At 56.2% G+C, this 15,021-nt stretch overlaps 1 protein-coding gene across 5 annotated transcripts; it reads right to left on the reverse strand.

The window, feature by feature from the left end:
* Positions 1 to 1,319: 1,319 nt before the first annotated feature.
* Positions 1,320 to 13,077, reverse strand: CCDC142 (coiled-coil domain containing 142). Of its 5 annotated transcripts, none has more exons than XM_088660783.1 (11): positions 12,978 to 13,077; positions 8,591 to 8,753; positions 6,651 to 8,063; positions 5,789 to 5,875; positions 4,566 to 4,730; positions 4,299 to 4,456; positions 3,774 to 3,914; positions 3,423 to 3,537; positions 3,045 to 3,222; positions 2,748 to 2,956; positions 1,320 to 1,987 (listed from the first exon to the last, which is right to left on the reverse strand). In XM_088660783.1, exons 2-11 carry the CDS (start codon positions 8,703 to 8,705, stop codon positions 1,725 to 1,727), a joined length of 2,844 nt encoding a protein of 947 aa, XP_088516909.1. In that variant the 5' UTR covers positions 8,706 to 8,753; positions 12,978 to 13,077; the 3' UTR covers positions 1,320 to 1,724. The 5 variants fall into 5 exon arrangements, with proteins under 5 accessions (XP_088516909.1, XP_034990410.3, XP_088516908.1 ...); XM_035134519.3 differs by having other exon boundaries at positions 8,585 to 8,753; XM_088660782.1 differs by lacking the exon at positions 12,978 to 13,077 and adding an exon at positions 9,962 to 10,089 and having other exon boundaries at positions 8,585 to 8,753.
* Positions 13,078 to 15,021: the final 1,944 nt, after the last annotated feature.

Raw genomic sequence — 15,021 nt, forward strand, 5'->3', positions numbered from 1 at the left:
AGCAACGAACGCTGCACTTTTCAAGTTTTCTCAAAGGACCAGGCAGGTTTCATGGAAAATGCCTTGGGCCCAGCGTCCCATCCTGTATTTGTGCCTTTCATATTTTTTTTGCCCAAGTGTAGTACTTTACATTTCTCCTTGTTAAAATTCATCTTGTTTGCTTTGGCCCAGTTGTCTAATCTGTTAAGGTCATTTTGAAGTGTGATCCTTAGCCACCCGTCCCAAATTGGTGTCGTCTGCAAACTTGCTCAGGATGCCCTCAAGCCCATCATCCAAGTCATTGATAAAGATGTTGAATAAGACTGGGCCCAAGACAGAACCCTGTGGTTCTTCCCACTAGTCACTACTCTCCAGGATGAAGAGGAGCCCTCTTTGGATTTGCCCGATCCTCAGGAGACGACCTTCCTCTGCCCTGGCTGCAACAAAACATGGCTCTCCCCTACCGGCCTCTACAGCCCCAGCTGGCACTGCAACCTTCCTAGTGTTGACTTCACTCTCCCCCCCACCCCAAAAAAGGCCCCCTCCTCCATTGTCTCCGGAAACAGACAGATGCCAGCCAGTTGGTAGCCATCCTGGCATGCTGTGGCAGGGCCAGAGTTTAACCACGTGCTGCTACATGAAGCCCGTCCTTTTACCCATCCTGAATCTCCCAACGACCCATTTGTCTCCTGAAATGCACTACTGCATAGGCAGCCCCTCTCCCCAGCTAAACATGCCCCCTCCCTCTTCTTTCCCATACTACTGGCCCCCTTCATTACCCTCCTGTGACCCCTTTCCAAATTGGGCCCAGAGCCCCACAGCTGCTGGGCCACTTTCAACTTGGCAGGGAAGGGAGGGGCGGGACCTGGCTGCGCTCCGCTTTCGAAGCCCAGCGGATGTCGTCAGAATGCATGTCTGTTGTGACTTGTCAGGATTCGTTTCAGTAATGCAGGCAGGCAGGAAAGCAGCGAGCTGCTCTCTGGGACAGGATTTGACTCGCAGGGAACTCGAGGTTCTCCTACTCGCTCCTCAGCCCGACTTCTGCCAAGCTAGGGACTTTGTGGCCAAACATCAGGACGCCCAAAAAGCTCAGAAGCTGCCGGCTCGACCGCTGGTCCATCTAAGCTCAGTTCTGCCTGCACTGACCGGCAGCGGCTGCCCAGGGTTTCCGGCAGGTCTTTCTGAGCTCCCTGCCCTGTGCGGATGCCATGGGAGGGCCAGCTGGGAGGAAAGCAGATGTTCTGCCCCTGAGCTGCAGCCCTTCCCCCAAAGGGTCAGAGAAAGTGGGTCAGAGAGATTCTCATGGATTTATTCCCAAATCAAGAGACGCGCCAAGCGGCTGCAACATCAGGAGACTTTAATGTGGACCAGAGATCTTCTGTGTGCTTCTCCAACTTCCTTGTGACGCTGACCACCCCGAGGCGGCCTGGGAATGCTGAAGCGCCTTTTGCGATTTCAGGCCCTGCCGCTCAACAAGCTGGCTTCTCTTCCTCCAGCAGCTTCTCCCCTTAGCCAAAATGTCTATGGCCAGAGAGTTGCTGCCCGGAAGCAGCCAAGGCCTGGCGGGAGGCAATGGAGGCTCCTCCCCCCCGCAGCCCCCAGGGGGGAGAGTCACGCCACGGCTGCTGCTGTGCTGGGCCTGAGGCACATGTGGCAGGCGGAGGGAGCCCTGAGGAGTCCGTGCTGCGAGTGGCATCTCGCAGGTACTCATCCTGCCGAGGCTGGAGCTGCCCCACCTGGCCCAGTCAAGGCTCAGAGGTCCTGTTCATGCAGGGCAGGGCAGGGACTTTCCAGCGGCGGCCCCCGTGCAGCCGCAGCGCCAGCCACTCCTGCTGCATGGGGCTGAGGTAGGTCTCGGGGCTGCAGCCTCCCCCTTGCATGCGGCTCAGCAGGTCACCCGCCTGGCTCTCCAGCGCGGCCCTCGCCTGCGTGGGCAGCCCTTCCAGGCTCTCCAGGCTGTTCAGGCTGCCTGGGCCGCCGTCCTGCGTGCGAATCCCATCATGGGAGCCTGGGGAGGAAGACAAGCAGCTGAGGGAGGAGACAGGGCCTGCCGGGGAGAGGAGCCGCTGGCCAGGGACAGCTCCACCTCGGGACCCTCACTCCCAGACCACTGAGCTATGGCCCTTCTCTCCTGAAACGTCCCAATCCGTGGCTGCTCAGTGGCAAGTCAAAGGCACCTCTGCAGGCTCAGAGGCACTCTTTCCTTCGCAACTTCTCCGTATGCTCCAGGACAGAGTCTCGGCCCTGAAAACCAAGCTCAGTGCTGGGCTCTGCAGCAGTTTAGGACAGAACCCCCCTCCCACCCGGATCTCTTGGAGGAGATCTGCTCAGAGAGCCACTTTGCAAAGGCCTGAGGGGATCGGAATGAGCAGAGTCCACCTCCGACAGCAGCCAACCCGAGGCCGCAGTAGTCAGCACAAGGCACCCTTTCAGAGCGCTCAAAATGCCTCGCTTGCGTTCCCCAAGACTTCCAAACAACCCTCTCAAACAAGCCAGTCTCCTTTGGGGGGGGCAGCTGAGGTTCAATTTGACCTCCTGGGTCTCCCTCGGACTCTACGGACGCCCCAGTTCTGCTGGCGGCTCAGAGGTAGACTGCCACTGAGCGCAGAGACTCCATTTTCAGTTTCCTGCCCCATCACGTCCTGGCCTCAAGGGGCAGAGGTTTCCCCCACCTTCACCCATAGACCCACTGGATTGTTGGAAGGGACCCCCAAGGGCCATCTAGCGCAGAGCGGCCCCCCCCAGACCCCCAAAGGCCCACCACTCACAGCACTTGTGGAAGGCATCCCAGGTGGGTGAGGGCAAGGAGGTCTTGGGGGGCTGCTGCAAGAGGCAGGCGATGGCATTGTCCACTTGCTGGAAGACCCGGAGGGAGAGCACCAGCTCCTTGATCTGCGGGGAGAGGCCATAATCCTCCGACTGCAGCAGCTCCCGCACCAGGTCAAAGTCCTGCTTCAGCTGAAGGGCGCCCTGGAGGCTGAGGGGACGCAGAAGGCAAGGCGGGCTGTCAGAGGGGAGAACGAGCAGCCCTGCCAGAGCCCCCTCCCTCCCGGACCAAGGCTCACCTGAACTTGATCTTCTGGGCCAGGATGTGGTCCATCCAGGCTTCCAAGAAGGCCGTCGTCACCTGGCTGAGGGCTGGCCCCTGGGCATCTTGCGGCAGGAGCTGGATGCCCAGCAAGACCTGACCCAGGACGCTCTGAGCAGCAGCTGAGGCATATTCGCTGGGGGAGGGCGGCAGCTCTGCTAGGGCAATGGGAGAACTTCAGGGGGGAAGCCCGGCAGGATCAGACCCAAGCAAGGCCTGCTGGCTGGCCCCACAGGGCCAACCAGGTGCCCCAGTGGGGAGCCCACAAACAGAAGAAGTGCAGCAGTGGCAAGAGCAGAGCGGTGGAGGACTACTAGGAGCTGGGGGGGCTCTGCTCCCTGCCCTGCAGGCCTACCTGTTCGGAGGGCGAGGCGCCAGTGCTTGCCCAGGGGCATGGTTTGGCTGAAGATCTCCGCCGCCATGCGTTTGCAGTCCGAGGAAAACAGCGTCAGGACTTTGTTCGCAAACAGCTGTGCAAGAGAGGAGGAAAGGGGCGATGGGGTGGGGTGGGAGACAAGGCACCTAGGCGCCCCCAGCAATTTCTCCTGTGCAAGCCCCACTGAAGAGGCTGGAGGGCTGCCAGGGGGCAAGCAGAGGTACCTTTCAAAGGTACTCAAAGCCAGCCTCAAGGTCAGCCAGGAGGATCTCTCCCGGAGGCTGCTGGGATGAGGACGCGGTAAGGCATGCTGGGAGCCCCGGCACTTACTTGGACGCTGGAAGCTGTGGAGTGGATCTGCTGGCTCAGCTCCTGCTCCTGGCCAGAGAGGAGGGGGCTCTGCTTCCTCCTGCCCTCAGGGAAAGCTGTGCTCACCAGCGTGGACATCCTGCTGGACTCTGCCTTCAGCAGCTGCAGGAAGGAGTCAGGAGGCCTTAGAGCAGGCTTCCTCAACCTCAGCCCTCCAGATTTTCCTTGGCCTACAACTCCCATCATCCCTAGCTAGCAGGAACAGTGGTCAGGGATGATGGGCATTGTAGTCTCCAAACCCCTGGAGGGCCGAGGTTCAGGAAGCCTGCCTTCGAGGAGCAGGGAGGGAAGGAGCTTGTTCTGCCCCAGTCCTCTCTCTGCACCGGCCAGGACTTCTCCCCCTTTCTCTGGCCAAGAGAGACACACGCCATGCCCACAGCTGGACTGGCTTGGGGGGTGGATCCTGGGCATTTTGCTCCCCTGCAGTGCCTGGCTGACCTCAGAAAGGTACCCTCTCCCCGCCCCCCCACTCCTGGTTCTACTTGCCTGCAAGTCTCCCTGGGTCACAAGGAGGAACTGGTTGAGGGACCAGGAAGCCAAGTACTGGTAGGCCTTGCTCATGACCCAGTAGCAGGAGGAGTGAGCAGTGGCCAGCGAGAGGGAAAGCAGCCGCAGGTGGAGGCCGGACGGGACAAGGTTGCCGGCTGCAAGGGGGAAAGGGGGTCAGTGGAGGTCAAGGAGGGAGTCGAGGCCCAGCTGCTGGCCAGGGCAAAGGGACTCCAAGCTGCCCCACGGAGTGCAGCCCCCACTCACCTGTGCTCTCTGTGAGCTGGGAGTCCAGGCACTGCAGGCTGAAGGCCAAGGGCAGGTAGAGGCCCTGCAGGAGTTGAGCCGTCCGGCTGCAGGCCACCTCTGGGCTCTGGGCAGGCTTGGCCAAGCATTTGTCGGTGAGGCTGGAGCCCAGAGCCTGGCAGAAACCTGGGACGAAAAGGGAACAAGGCCTGATGGGATCCCCAAAGACTCACATGAGCAGGCACTCCACAGGGAACAGGACTGAGGAGCTGCCTCCCAGCTGCCTGCCACTTCCCTTGCACCCATCACAACAGAAATGGAAGTAAGAACTGGCTATACTTCGCCTGTGGATCCTCTAACTGTATTACTTGGTAGGTTACAGAAATTGTACTAACATGATATGGAATCCAGGCAACATCTCTTAAGGACTGCCAGAGTTATTATTTGTCAGAATTGAAGGGGGGGGATGAGAGCACCACCCGAGAATGGAAAACTAACATCTGGGCACGGTGCGTAGGATGGAGCTTACGAAGATGGTGAGAACCAGAGAGGGCAGGCAACCCAATGTCTTCATTGAGAGATGGAGCCTTTTCATAACACACAGGAGGAAGAAGGTACAGGAGAATGTAAACCCATTTCTGTTACTTGAAACTCTGTGATATTATGATGTTCAATTTTGTCATGGAAATCAGTTGCTATCTGTTTGGCTTTAGATATCCAGATATCCCCCTTCTACACTACTTTTATATCATTTTATTTGACATTTTACAATGTATTATTTTTTGTTGCATTTCTGTATGTACTGTATATTCCGGTGTATAAGATGACCCCCAACTTTTCCAGTTAAAATATAGTTTGGGATATACTCACTGTATAAGAAATACGACCCGGTGTATAAGACGACCCCTGACTTTTGAGAAGATTTTCCTGGGTTAAAAAGTAGTCTTATACACAGGAATATACTGTATTTAAAATGAAAGGGGGGAAAACCCATCTGTTCTACCATGGAACAGACTCCCTCAGAAGGTGGTGGACTCTCCTGGAGGCTTCCATACGGAGGCTGGGTGGTCATCACTCACCGATGCTTTAGTTCAGATTCCTGCATTGCAGGGGGCTGGACTAGATGACCCTCGGGAGTCCCTCCCAACTCAGCATCTCTCGGCTTCTATCTCCTGCCACAAGGCCGGCCCTTCACTCAGCACTTGCCCCACAGCCCCCACTCCCGCCAACAGGGACTGCCCTACCTTGGTCCCAGTGCTGGAGGACATCGCGCGTCAGCAGCTGGAGCACCAAATCCTTCAGTTCCTCCTTGCTCTCCTGAGGCACGCAGGCTGCGGAGGCACAGAGGGGGCAAGAGAGCATGAGTTCCCACCCAACGGGGCAGGCAGGGACCCCCAGCCCAATGGGAGGAGGCCGTGGATCCTGAGATGGAATGGGAGTCTCCTAGAGGCCATGCCAAGGGGTTTAGGTGATGAGAAGAGAAAATCCAAGGATCCCCATTTCTCCTTTGAGCTCCCAAACTGCAGCCCCAGGTAGGGGTGGGCCATGGCTGTCCTTTCAGCACCCCAGATGCAGAGGGGCAGGAGCCCTAGCTGCTCCTCTGCCTCCCTCCCCACGCCAAACTAGCAGGGCAGCCCATTTGTGGGTGAGTCAGAGCACACACGGGCAAGGCTCCAGCAGTCCAGGAGGGGCACCGCGATGGGAAATGGGTTGAACAGAAGGCAAAAGCCCCTTGGAGATGCCAAGCAGAGGCAGGGAGGGAGGCAAGGGGCTGGAACGCCATCCCAGCAGGTCCCGTGGGCATTGTCTCAACCCCACCGTCAGCCAAGAACCTGCACTTAATAAGAGCCTTTTAGATATGGCCAAGGGGGGCCCCATCGAGCACAGCATCCTGCCCTCCCAGGGGCCAGCCAGATACCCACAAGCAGGAGCCCTCTCTCCTCCTGTGGTTTTCAGAAACTGGTCTTCAGAAACGCTGCTGCTGCCTCCGATTGGGGAGGCACAACACATCCATCTTGGCACGTAGCCATGGAGAGCCCTCTCCTCCCATCCAAGTTGGCGGCCCTCCCTGCCTCCTGTGGCAGGGAGTTCAGCAGTGTGACTTACCCTGTGCCAGGCCATGGCTCAGCCGCCGGGCCAAGGCAGCCGCTGCCCCCAGTTGGAAGTGCGCCAGGGGCGGGTGGAGCTCCAGCCGGTGGGCCAAGGAAGAGGAAGCCGCTCTCCACAGCAGCGGGCAGTACTGGGCATAGAGCGCTGCCGCTGCCTCTCTGAAGGAGGTGTCCAGCCAGCGCACAGACTTCCAGCTGGGCAGCGAGGCAGAGTCCAGCCCCGGAGGCAGGTCAGTCGGCTCCAAGCATTCGAGGGGCTTCTCCTGCTTGGGGCGGTTCAGGACGTGATGCCACAGGCTGTCGGTGGAAGCCACCAGCTCCCCCAGGACAACCAGAAGGCCCTCTTCCTCCTCGTGGCACAAGGCCTGCAGCTCCACCGAGAGGCTGGGAAGACCCTCGCCTGACGGGGATGCCTGGGAGGCCCTTTCCAGGAGCCCAGGCTTGGCGTCCCCACCCCAAGGCGCAGGCTCCAGGCCCCCCACTCGGAGGAGCAGCGGGTGCAGCCTCTGGGCGGCCCGCTTGCCCCTCTCTGCTGCCAGGATGCCCAGGATCCTCTCCAGGGGGAAGGCTGGAGAGCTGCTTGCTGTTCTCCGCAGGCCCGGCTGCTCCAGGAAGGCCTGCTGCAGTGCCTGGTCGTTCACCACCTGGTTGTAGATCTCCAGCCCCTGGAAGAAGTCGGACAGTGGGGCAGCGGGCACAGGGAGGGCGTGGGCCAAGCTGCGGAGCAAGGCCTCGATGTGGCGGTCCAGGAGGCAGACGGCGTGGAGGGCCAGCAAGCAGAGGGAGCGCCTCATGTGCTGGACCACCTCGTGGCGCTGCAGCAGCATGTGGCGCAGCCAGGGATCGCTGCGGATGCGCCGCTGCAGCCCTTCCCAGTGCGTGGCGTGGGTGCGCATCTCCTCGCACAGCCCCCGCAGCTGGCGGCCCCAGGTGGCGTTTGGCTGGCCGGCCAGCGGCTGCAGGGTCGGCAGGCAGCGCTCGGCGGCCATCAGGTGCTGCACGAAGCCGGAAGCCGCCTTGAGGCGGCGGGTGTAGTGGCGGGAGAGGCGAAGGCGGTGGCGGTGCTGCAGCAGAGCGTGGAGAGTGGCACCCTGGCGAGCCACGCTGCTCCGGGCTGCGTGGTAAGTGAAGGCGCCCCGGGGCGTGTCCGGGAGGGCTGGGCGCACATGGGCCTGGAAGGTCTCCGTCCGAGGGTTCTCCATCACACACAGGCAGCGGCTGAGCCCCAAGAAGCTGCGCTCCACCTGGGCCAGGCGGGCCAGGCCTCCGGGAGAGTCCTCCTCCTCGCTGTCGTAAGCGCTCTCGCTGGTGCGCGGGGGCAGCAGGCGCCACAGGCTGGGGTTGACGCAGTGGCGCAGGAGAGCCTCCGCCTTCTGGAAGGACTTGGCCAGCGGCGTCAGCGATCTGGAAGCTGCAAAGAGACAGGAGTCTGGTGCCAACCCTTCAGCAGGCTGGCATCACCTGGGCAGCCACATCCATGCCATGCCCTTCCCCTCTGCCCTGCCAAGGTGTGCCAGCAGGTCAGTCACCTCTGCTGCCCCTGCTGGGACCTGGTCTGCCTGCAGCAGGCTGCTAATGCTGAGGATTAAGTTGCCCGGCCTGGAGCAGCCGAGCAGCAGGAAGGAAGGACAAATGCAATTAAGGGATCTCCCAGAAGCAGGCAGGAGGGGGGCAGCACAGGAGAGAGGCAGCTGGCTCCTCCCCACCCACCACCCCGCTTTCCAGAAGCGCTTCTGTGACAAGGACATTCCAGTGCAAAAGCACCAGTCCCTTTCCTTCACTCAAGCGAGGGGTGGGAAGCAGGACTGGGAGCTCTCCAGTCCTCCTGAGCAGAGCTGCCATGGGGCACCATCTCTGCTATGGGCAGTGGGCAGAGCAAGAAGCAACTGGAAGCCTCTGGCTGACAGGAACCAAATGTTCTCCCCTACCTACCGGTACCTGTGTCCGCTGCCTCCAGGGGTTCTCCTCCATCAGCTGGCAACACCTTCCTGGGCCCCACCAGGGAGCTGAGCGGTGGCAAGATGCCCCCCGAGGCCTGTGATACGCGGGACATGAGGAGCAGAAAGATGGCGTTCAAGCCCACGGTCTCAGCCCCAATCACCTGGGGAAAGAAAAGGAGGGTCAGCACGGAAACGGCACCCACCCCTGCCTCAAAAGAGAGGCAGCCCCACTGCACCCGGATCCCCCCAACTTTGGGCAATGCTTCCTCAAGCCACAATCCAGGACCAGCCACGCTGGGAGAGTCTGAGCCCCCGTGGCCAGGAGCAGCTAGAGGGGCCTTTTCAGAACAGAGGCCTTTCACGGGCTGCCATTTGCTTCCAGACTTTGGCTCTGAGAATCTTCCAGAGTGTGTGCGCAGCCCTTCAGAGCTCAGCCACAGGATCAGGCCAAAGGGTGCCCATCTCGTGCAGCAACCTGCTCTCAAAGTAGCAAGATGGAGACTCTTTCCTGCCATTCCCACAACATAGGCAGAGCCTGGCCATTGTGGCTGGTGGCTACCAAAATGGGTAAAGGTAAAGGACCCCCGACAGTTGAGTCCAGTCGCAAACAACTCTGGGGTTGCGGCGCTCATCTCGCTTTACAGACGAGGGAGCCGACGTTTGTCCGCAGACAGTTTTTCCAGGTCATGTGGCCAGCATGACAAAGCTCCTTCTGGTGAAACCAGAGCAGCGCACGGAAACGCCGTTTAGCTTTCCGCCGGAGCCGTACCTATTTATCTACTTGCACTTTGACGTGCTCTTGAACTGCTAGGTTGGCAGGAGCTGGGACTGATCAATGAGAGCTCACCCTGTTGCAGGGATTCGAACCGCCGACCTTCCGATCAGCAAGCCCTAGGCTCAGTGGTTTAGACCACAGCGCCACCCACGTCCCTATACCGAAATGGGTAGCTACCGGTAGCATTAAATCTTGCTGTTGCAAATTCCATAGTTTTAACTGAAGGCAGATGGTCCTTAAGAGTCATTCGGAAGCAATTCCGCTTAATGGGATCTTAAAGAGCTCGAGTGTTCATTCTATGCTTTGGTTTCCTTCCTTGAAGCCTGTGTTGAGGTATAATCTTGATAGCTATCATCACTTGCCTATGAGCGCTCCAACTGGAGAACAGCTTTTACCAAAGGTGTCGTGGGCTTTGAAGACACTCGAACTCAGGACGCAAGGGAGAAACGTGCTAAGAGGAAGGCACGCTTGGCAAATCAACTCTCGCCTGGAAACCAATGTCCCCACTGCGGAAGGACGTGTGGATCCAGAATTGGCCTCCACAGTCACGTACGGACTCATTGTTAAGACTGTGTTCACGGAAGACAATCTTACTCTGCTACGAGGGATCGCCAAAGAAGAAGAAGAAGAGCTTTAACTCTGCACAGTGTGGCAAAGTCTGTCTTGAACCTTCCAACATTCAGTTTCTTTGGCTGGCCCTCCCTTCTAGTATGATGAGAGAGAAACTTCTCCTATCTGCTTTCTCCAAAATGTGCATAATTTTATACACCTTTGTCATGTGTTCATTGGCAAAATGCTGCAGCCTTTATTCTCAGAAAAGTCACTCCACCCCCTTGGTCATTTTGGTTGCCCTTTTCTGAAACTTTCCCAGCTCGAGAATAGCCTTTTGGAGGGGAGGCGACCAGAACTGTACTGTACACAGGTTGCACAATTGATTTGTATAAATGGCATTACAATATTGGCAGCTTCATTTGCAATCCCTTTCCTAATGATGCCCAGCATGGAATTTGCCCTTTGCACAGTTGCCACACGCTGGCTCAACATCTTCCCTGAGCTGCCCACCTCGAGGTCCCAGCCAGTCACCACCACTTCAGACCCCACAAGCACATCTGTGAAATTGGGATGTTAAAGCCTCACTGGATTAGTGACCTGGCCGTAGTTCTTGCTATTTCATCATTCACTCTGTTCCTATACAGTGGTACCTTGGTTCTCAAGCTTAATCCGTTCCGGAAGTCCATTCCCAAACCAAATCGTTTCAAAATCAAGGCGCGCTTTCCCATAGAAAGTAAAGCAAAACGGATTAATCCGTTCCAGACTTTTAAAAACAACCCCTAAAACAGCAAGTTAACATGAATTTTACTCTCTAACGAGACGATTGATCCATAAAATGAAGGCAATAATCAATGTACTGTACTATAAAATGAATAAGACAGTATTGCAGATGATAAAAAACAGTCACAAAAACAAATTAACCGAAAAAGCCTCAAAAACAAAAACGCAAAATGAATAGCAAAAAACCAAAGTGCCAAAGACAGTGGTACCTTGGTTCTCAAACTTAATCCATTCCAAAAGTCCGTTTGACTTCCGAAATGTTCGGAAACCAAGGCCCAACTACTTACAATGTAAAGTACTACACTTGGGCAAAAAAAATGAAAGGCACAAATACAGGATGGGAGACACCTGGCTTGAGAGCAGTACATGTGAAAAGGATCTAGGAGTCTTGGTAGACCACAAACTTGACATGAGTCAGCAGTGTGATGCAGCAGCTAAAAAAGCCAATGCAATTCTGGGCTGCATCAATAGGAGTATAGCATCTAGATCAAGGGAAGTAATAGTACCACTGTATTCTGCTCTGGTCAGACCTCACCTGGAGTACTGTGTCCAGTTCTGGGCACCACAGTTCAAGAAGGATACTGATAAGCTGGAACGTGTCCAGAAGAGGGCAACCAAAATGGTCAAAGGCCTGGAAACGATGCCTTATGAGGAACGGCTTAGGGAGCTGGGTATGTTTAGCCTGGAGAAGAGAAGGTTAAGGGGTGATATGATAACCATGTTCAAATATATGAAAGGATGTCATATGGAGGAGGGAGAAAGGTTGTTTTCTGTTGCTCCAGAGAAGCGGACACGGAGCAACGGATTCAAACTACAAGAAAGAAAATTCCACCTAAACATTAGGAAGAACTTCCTGACAGTAAGAGCTGTTCGGCAGTGGAATTTGCTGCCAAGGAGTGTGGTGGAGTCTCCTTCTTTGGAGGTCTTTAAGCAGAGGCTTGACAGCCATCTGTCAGGAATGCTTTGATGGTGTTTCCTGCTTGGCAGGGGGTTGGACTGGATGGCCCTTGTGGTCTCTTCCAACTCTAGGATTCTATGATTCTATGAACTACTTATTGGTGCAGGCGCCCGTAAACAGTAGCCGACAGCCGCATCAGATGTTTGGCTTCCAAAAAAACGTTCGGAAACCAGACACTTACTTCCGGGTTTTCGGTGTTTGGGAACCAAGGTGTTTGAGAACCAAGGTACCACTGTAGCCGTCTCAAACTGCATGTGAAATTTCACTGATAGTTTACATTGCTGGTTTTTGTTGTACACCACTTTCATTTCTTTAACCAGGCATAGCCAAACTTGGCCCTCCAGCTGTTTGGGGACTACAACTCCCATCATCCCTAGCTAACAGGACCAGTGGTCAGGGATGATGGGAATTGTAGTCCCCAAACAGCGGGAGGGCCAAGTTTGGCCATGAGCAGTCTACTGGAACTTGAAATGAATTACAAAACCAGGCTTACTTTTTTAAGACACCTTGATGCTGAGCCTCCTGACTGACCTGCTGCTCTGAGGAAGGGGGGGCTCTTTCTTAGCAGCCCCTCTTCCTCTTCCCGCCCCCTTGCAGGACCCTGCTCTTCATCCAGCCCCCAATGGGGCTCTCCCCCATTTCTCCTCTGTCCCCCCAAGACTGCCTGCTTGGGCCCCCGCAAGTGGCTGCCAAGGCTTCCCTCTGCTCCATGCCCAGCAGAGGAGGACCTCAGAAGAGCCTGCAGGATGAGGCCAAAGGGGTCCAGCCTCCTATTCTGGGTTTCCAGGTGCCCCTTGGGGGAAACCCGCGCCAGGATCCGAGCCCAATAAAGAGCAGCCCTCTCCCCTCCTGCGCTTCCCTGCCACTGGGATCCAGAAGCCTCTTTCTTTCTTTTTGTACTTTTTAAATAAATTTTCCGTGACTAAAATCCAACAAAATCCACATTTTGTCAACCTCTAATTACAATTCATATTGCAATATATGCCAGTTATAAAACCAATTCTGCATTGTCCTGTCCTCTTTCAGAGCCATCCAGCTTCGCGGCTATTCCTGTGGCAGGGAGTTCCGCGGGTCAACTCTGCGCTGCCCTGATGCCGCCGCCGCCGCCGTGGCGCCCCTCGCGGCCGCTTCTCTCCTCCAGGGGAGGCTCAGCCCCGCACGAGTTCCGCCAAGGCCCAGAGCAGCGGGCGGCCTCTGACACGCAAGGTTGTCTGCGTTCACACGTGCACACCTAGCTCAACGCGCGGGGCCGACCGCTCGTCGCCGCCACGGCCCCGGAGCAGCCCCCTGCCCGCCCCCACGGCCCTCTCCGCTCCCTACCGGCCTGCCTCCCGCCAAGAAGCCGCTCCGCTCGCCGCCGCCGCCGTTGGAGCCGCTGCCTCAGCGCCCGGCAACGGAGCAGCCCTGAGGGACCGAGCGGGCGGCCAATGGGAGCGAGCGCAGGAGTCACGTGGAAGGGGGACCGTTCTCCACCGAGCCCTGCCGTTCTCCAAGGCGCCAGCAGGAGGCGCAGCGCGAAAGGGAGGCCTGGTCCACCCAAGCAGCAGGCGGGGGGGGGGGGAGAGAAGGAACGGGCTGTACCATGGCAGGCGGGGGGGGGCACAGAGAAAACCAAGAAGATGCTGCGGGTCCTAAGCCCCCCACTTCTTTTTTTCCTGGGGGGGGGGAGCATGTAGAGGCAGCAAAGTGTGGAGCAGCAGCTAAGAGGCCTGGGTTCGAAAAAAACCCTGACCCTCGCTTAGGCTTGCCTACCTCACAGGGTAGTTGTGAGCAGGGCCGTATTTAGGTTTGATGCGGCCCTCAGCTACTGAAGGTAACGGGGCCCTTTCTATAGCCAGCTGTCCTTTGTCAACAACAAATGGTCGCTGTTTTTTGTGTTGAATAGATGCTATACGGCAATTCATGGACCTAATTGGTATCTCAAGCCATTTGCACATGTCACCATGCAACCAGTCCATGCAGAATATTGTTGTTGTTTAGTCATTTAGTCGTGTCCGACTCTTCGTGACCCCATGGACCAGAGCACGCCAGGCACTCCTGTCTTCCACTGCCTCCCGCAGTTCGGTCAAACTCATGTTCGTAGCTTCGAGAACACTGTCCAACCATCTCGTCCTCTGTCGTCCCCTTCTCCTTGTGCCTTCCATCTTTCCCAACATCAGGGTCTTTTCCAAGGATTCTTCTCTTCTCATGATGTGGCCAAAGTCTTGGAGCCTCAGCTTCACGATCTGTCCTTCCAGCTTCAGGATCTGTCCCCAATGCAGAGACACCTGAGTGCCCTGATTTCTGCTCACGGGGTCGCTCACGGAATTTTAAGGTCTTATATATAAAATAAATGTCCATAACTGTACAAGGCAAACACATACCGGTAAATATCTAAACCACATGTCTGGAAACAGTACAGGAAAACAGTCCTAAAGCCATTTTGACTCTTTCAATCACTTCAAATATTTCTCTGCAAGGAGGAAGGAAATGGAAAGCCAAAGCCTCGCCATTGTCTCTTTGCTCGCAAATCCTGTCTTAAGGGGTATCTGTGTATGAATCTCTCACTTGTGAGAGATTTTACTTTCTTGGGCTCCTTGATCACTGCAGATGGTGACAGCAGTCACGAAATTAAAAGACGCCTGCTTCTTGGGAGAAAAGCAATGACAAACCTAGACAGCATCTTAAAAAGCAGAGACATCACCTTGCCGACAAAGGTCCGTATAGTTAAAGCTATGGTTTTCCCAGTAGTGATGTATGGAAGTGAGAGCTGGACCATAAAGAAGGCTGATCGCCGAAGAATTGATGCTTTTGAATTATGGTGCTGGAGGAGACTCTTGAGAGTCCCATGGACTGCAAGAAGATCAAACCTATCCATTCTTGAGGAAATCAGCCCTGAGTGCTCCCTGGAAGGACAGATCGTGAAGCTGAGGCTCCAATACTTTGGCCACCTCATGAGAAGAGAAGACTCCCTGGAAAAGACCCTGATGTTGGGAAGGATTGAGGGCACTAGGAGAAGGGGACGACAGAGGACAAGATGGTTGGACAGTGTTCTCGAAGCTACGAACATGAGTTTGACCAAACTGCGGGAGGCAGTGCAAGACAGGAGTGCCTGGCGTGCTCTGGTCCATGGGGTCACGAAGAGTCGGACACGACTGAACAACTAAACAACTAAACAACTAAACAACAACAACGTGTATGAATAGGGTGAGCCTGTGACCTGGATTCAGGAACTGAGCATTTACCATCACAAAGGAATTGCCAGGCTGCCCAAATAACGTAATCAGTGATCATTCTCAGGTAACCTGGCAGGCAGGTTTTCTGCTATAAGCGGCCTCTTCTGCGATGTATGTAATGTATGATGTATTGGGGGGGGATCCTTGGG

Source organism: Zootoca vivipara, chromosome Z1 (assembly GCF_965207765.1).
Source record: "Zootoca vivipara chromosome Z1, rZooViv2.hap1.1, whole genome shotgun sequence".
NCBI classification, from domain to species: Eukaryota; Metazoa; Chordata; class Lepidosauria; order Squamata; family Lacertidae; genus Zootoca; species Zootoca vivipara.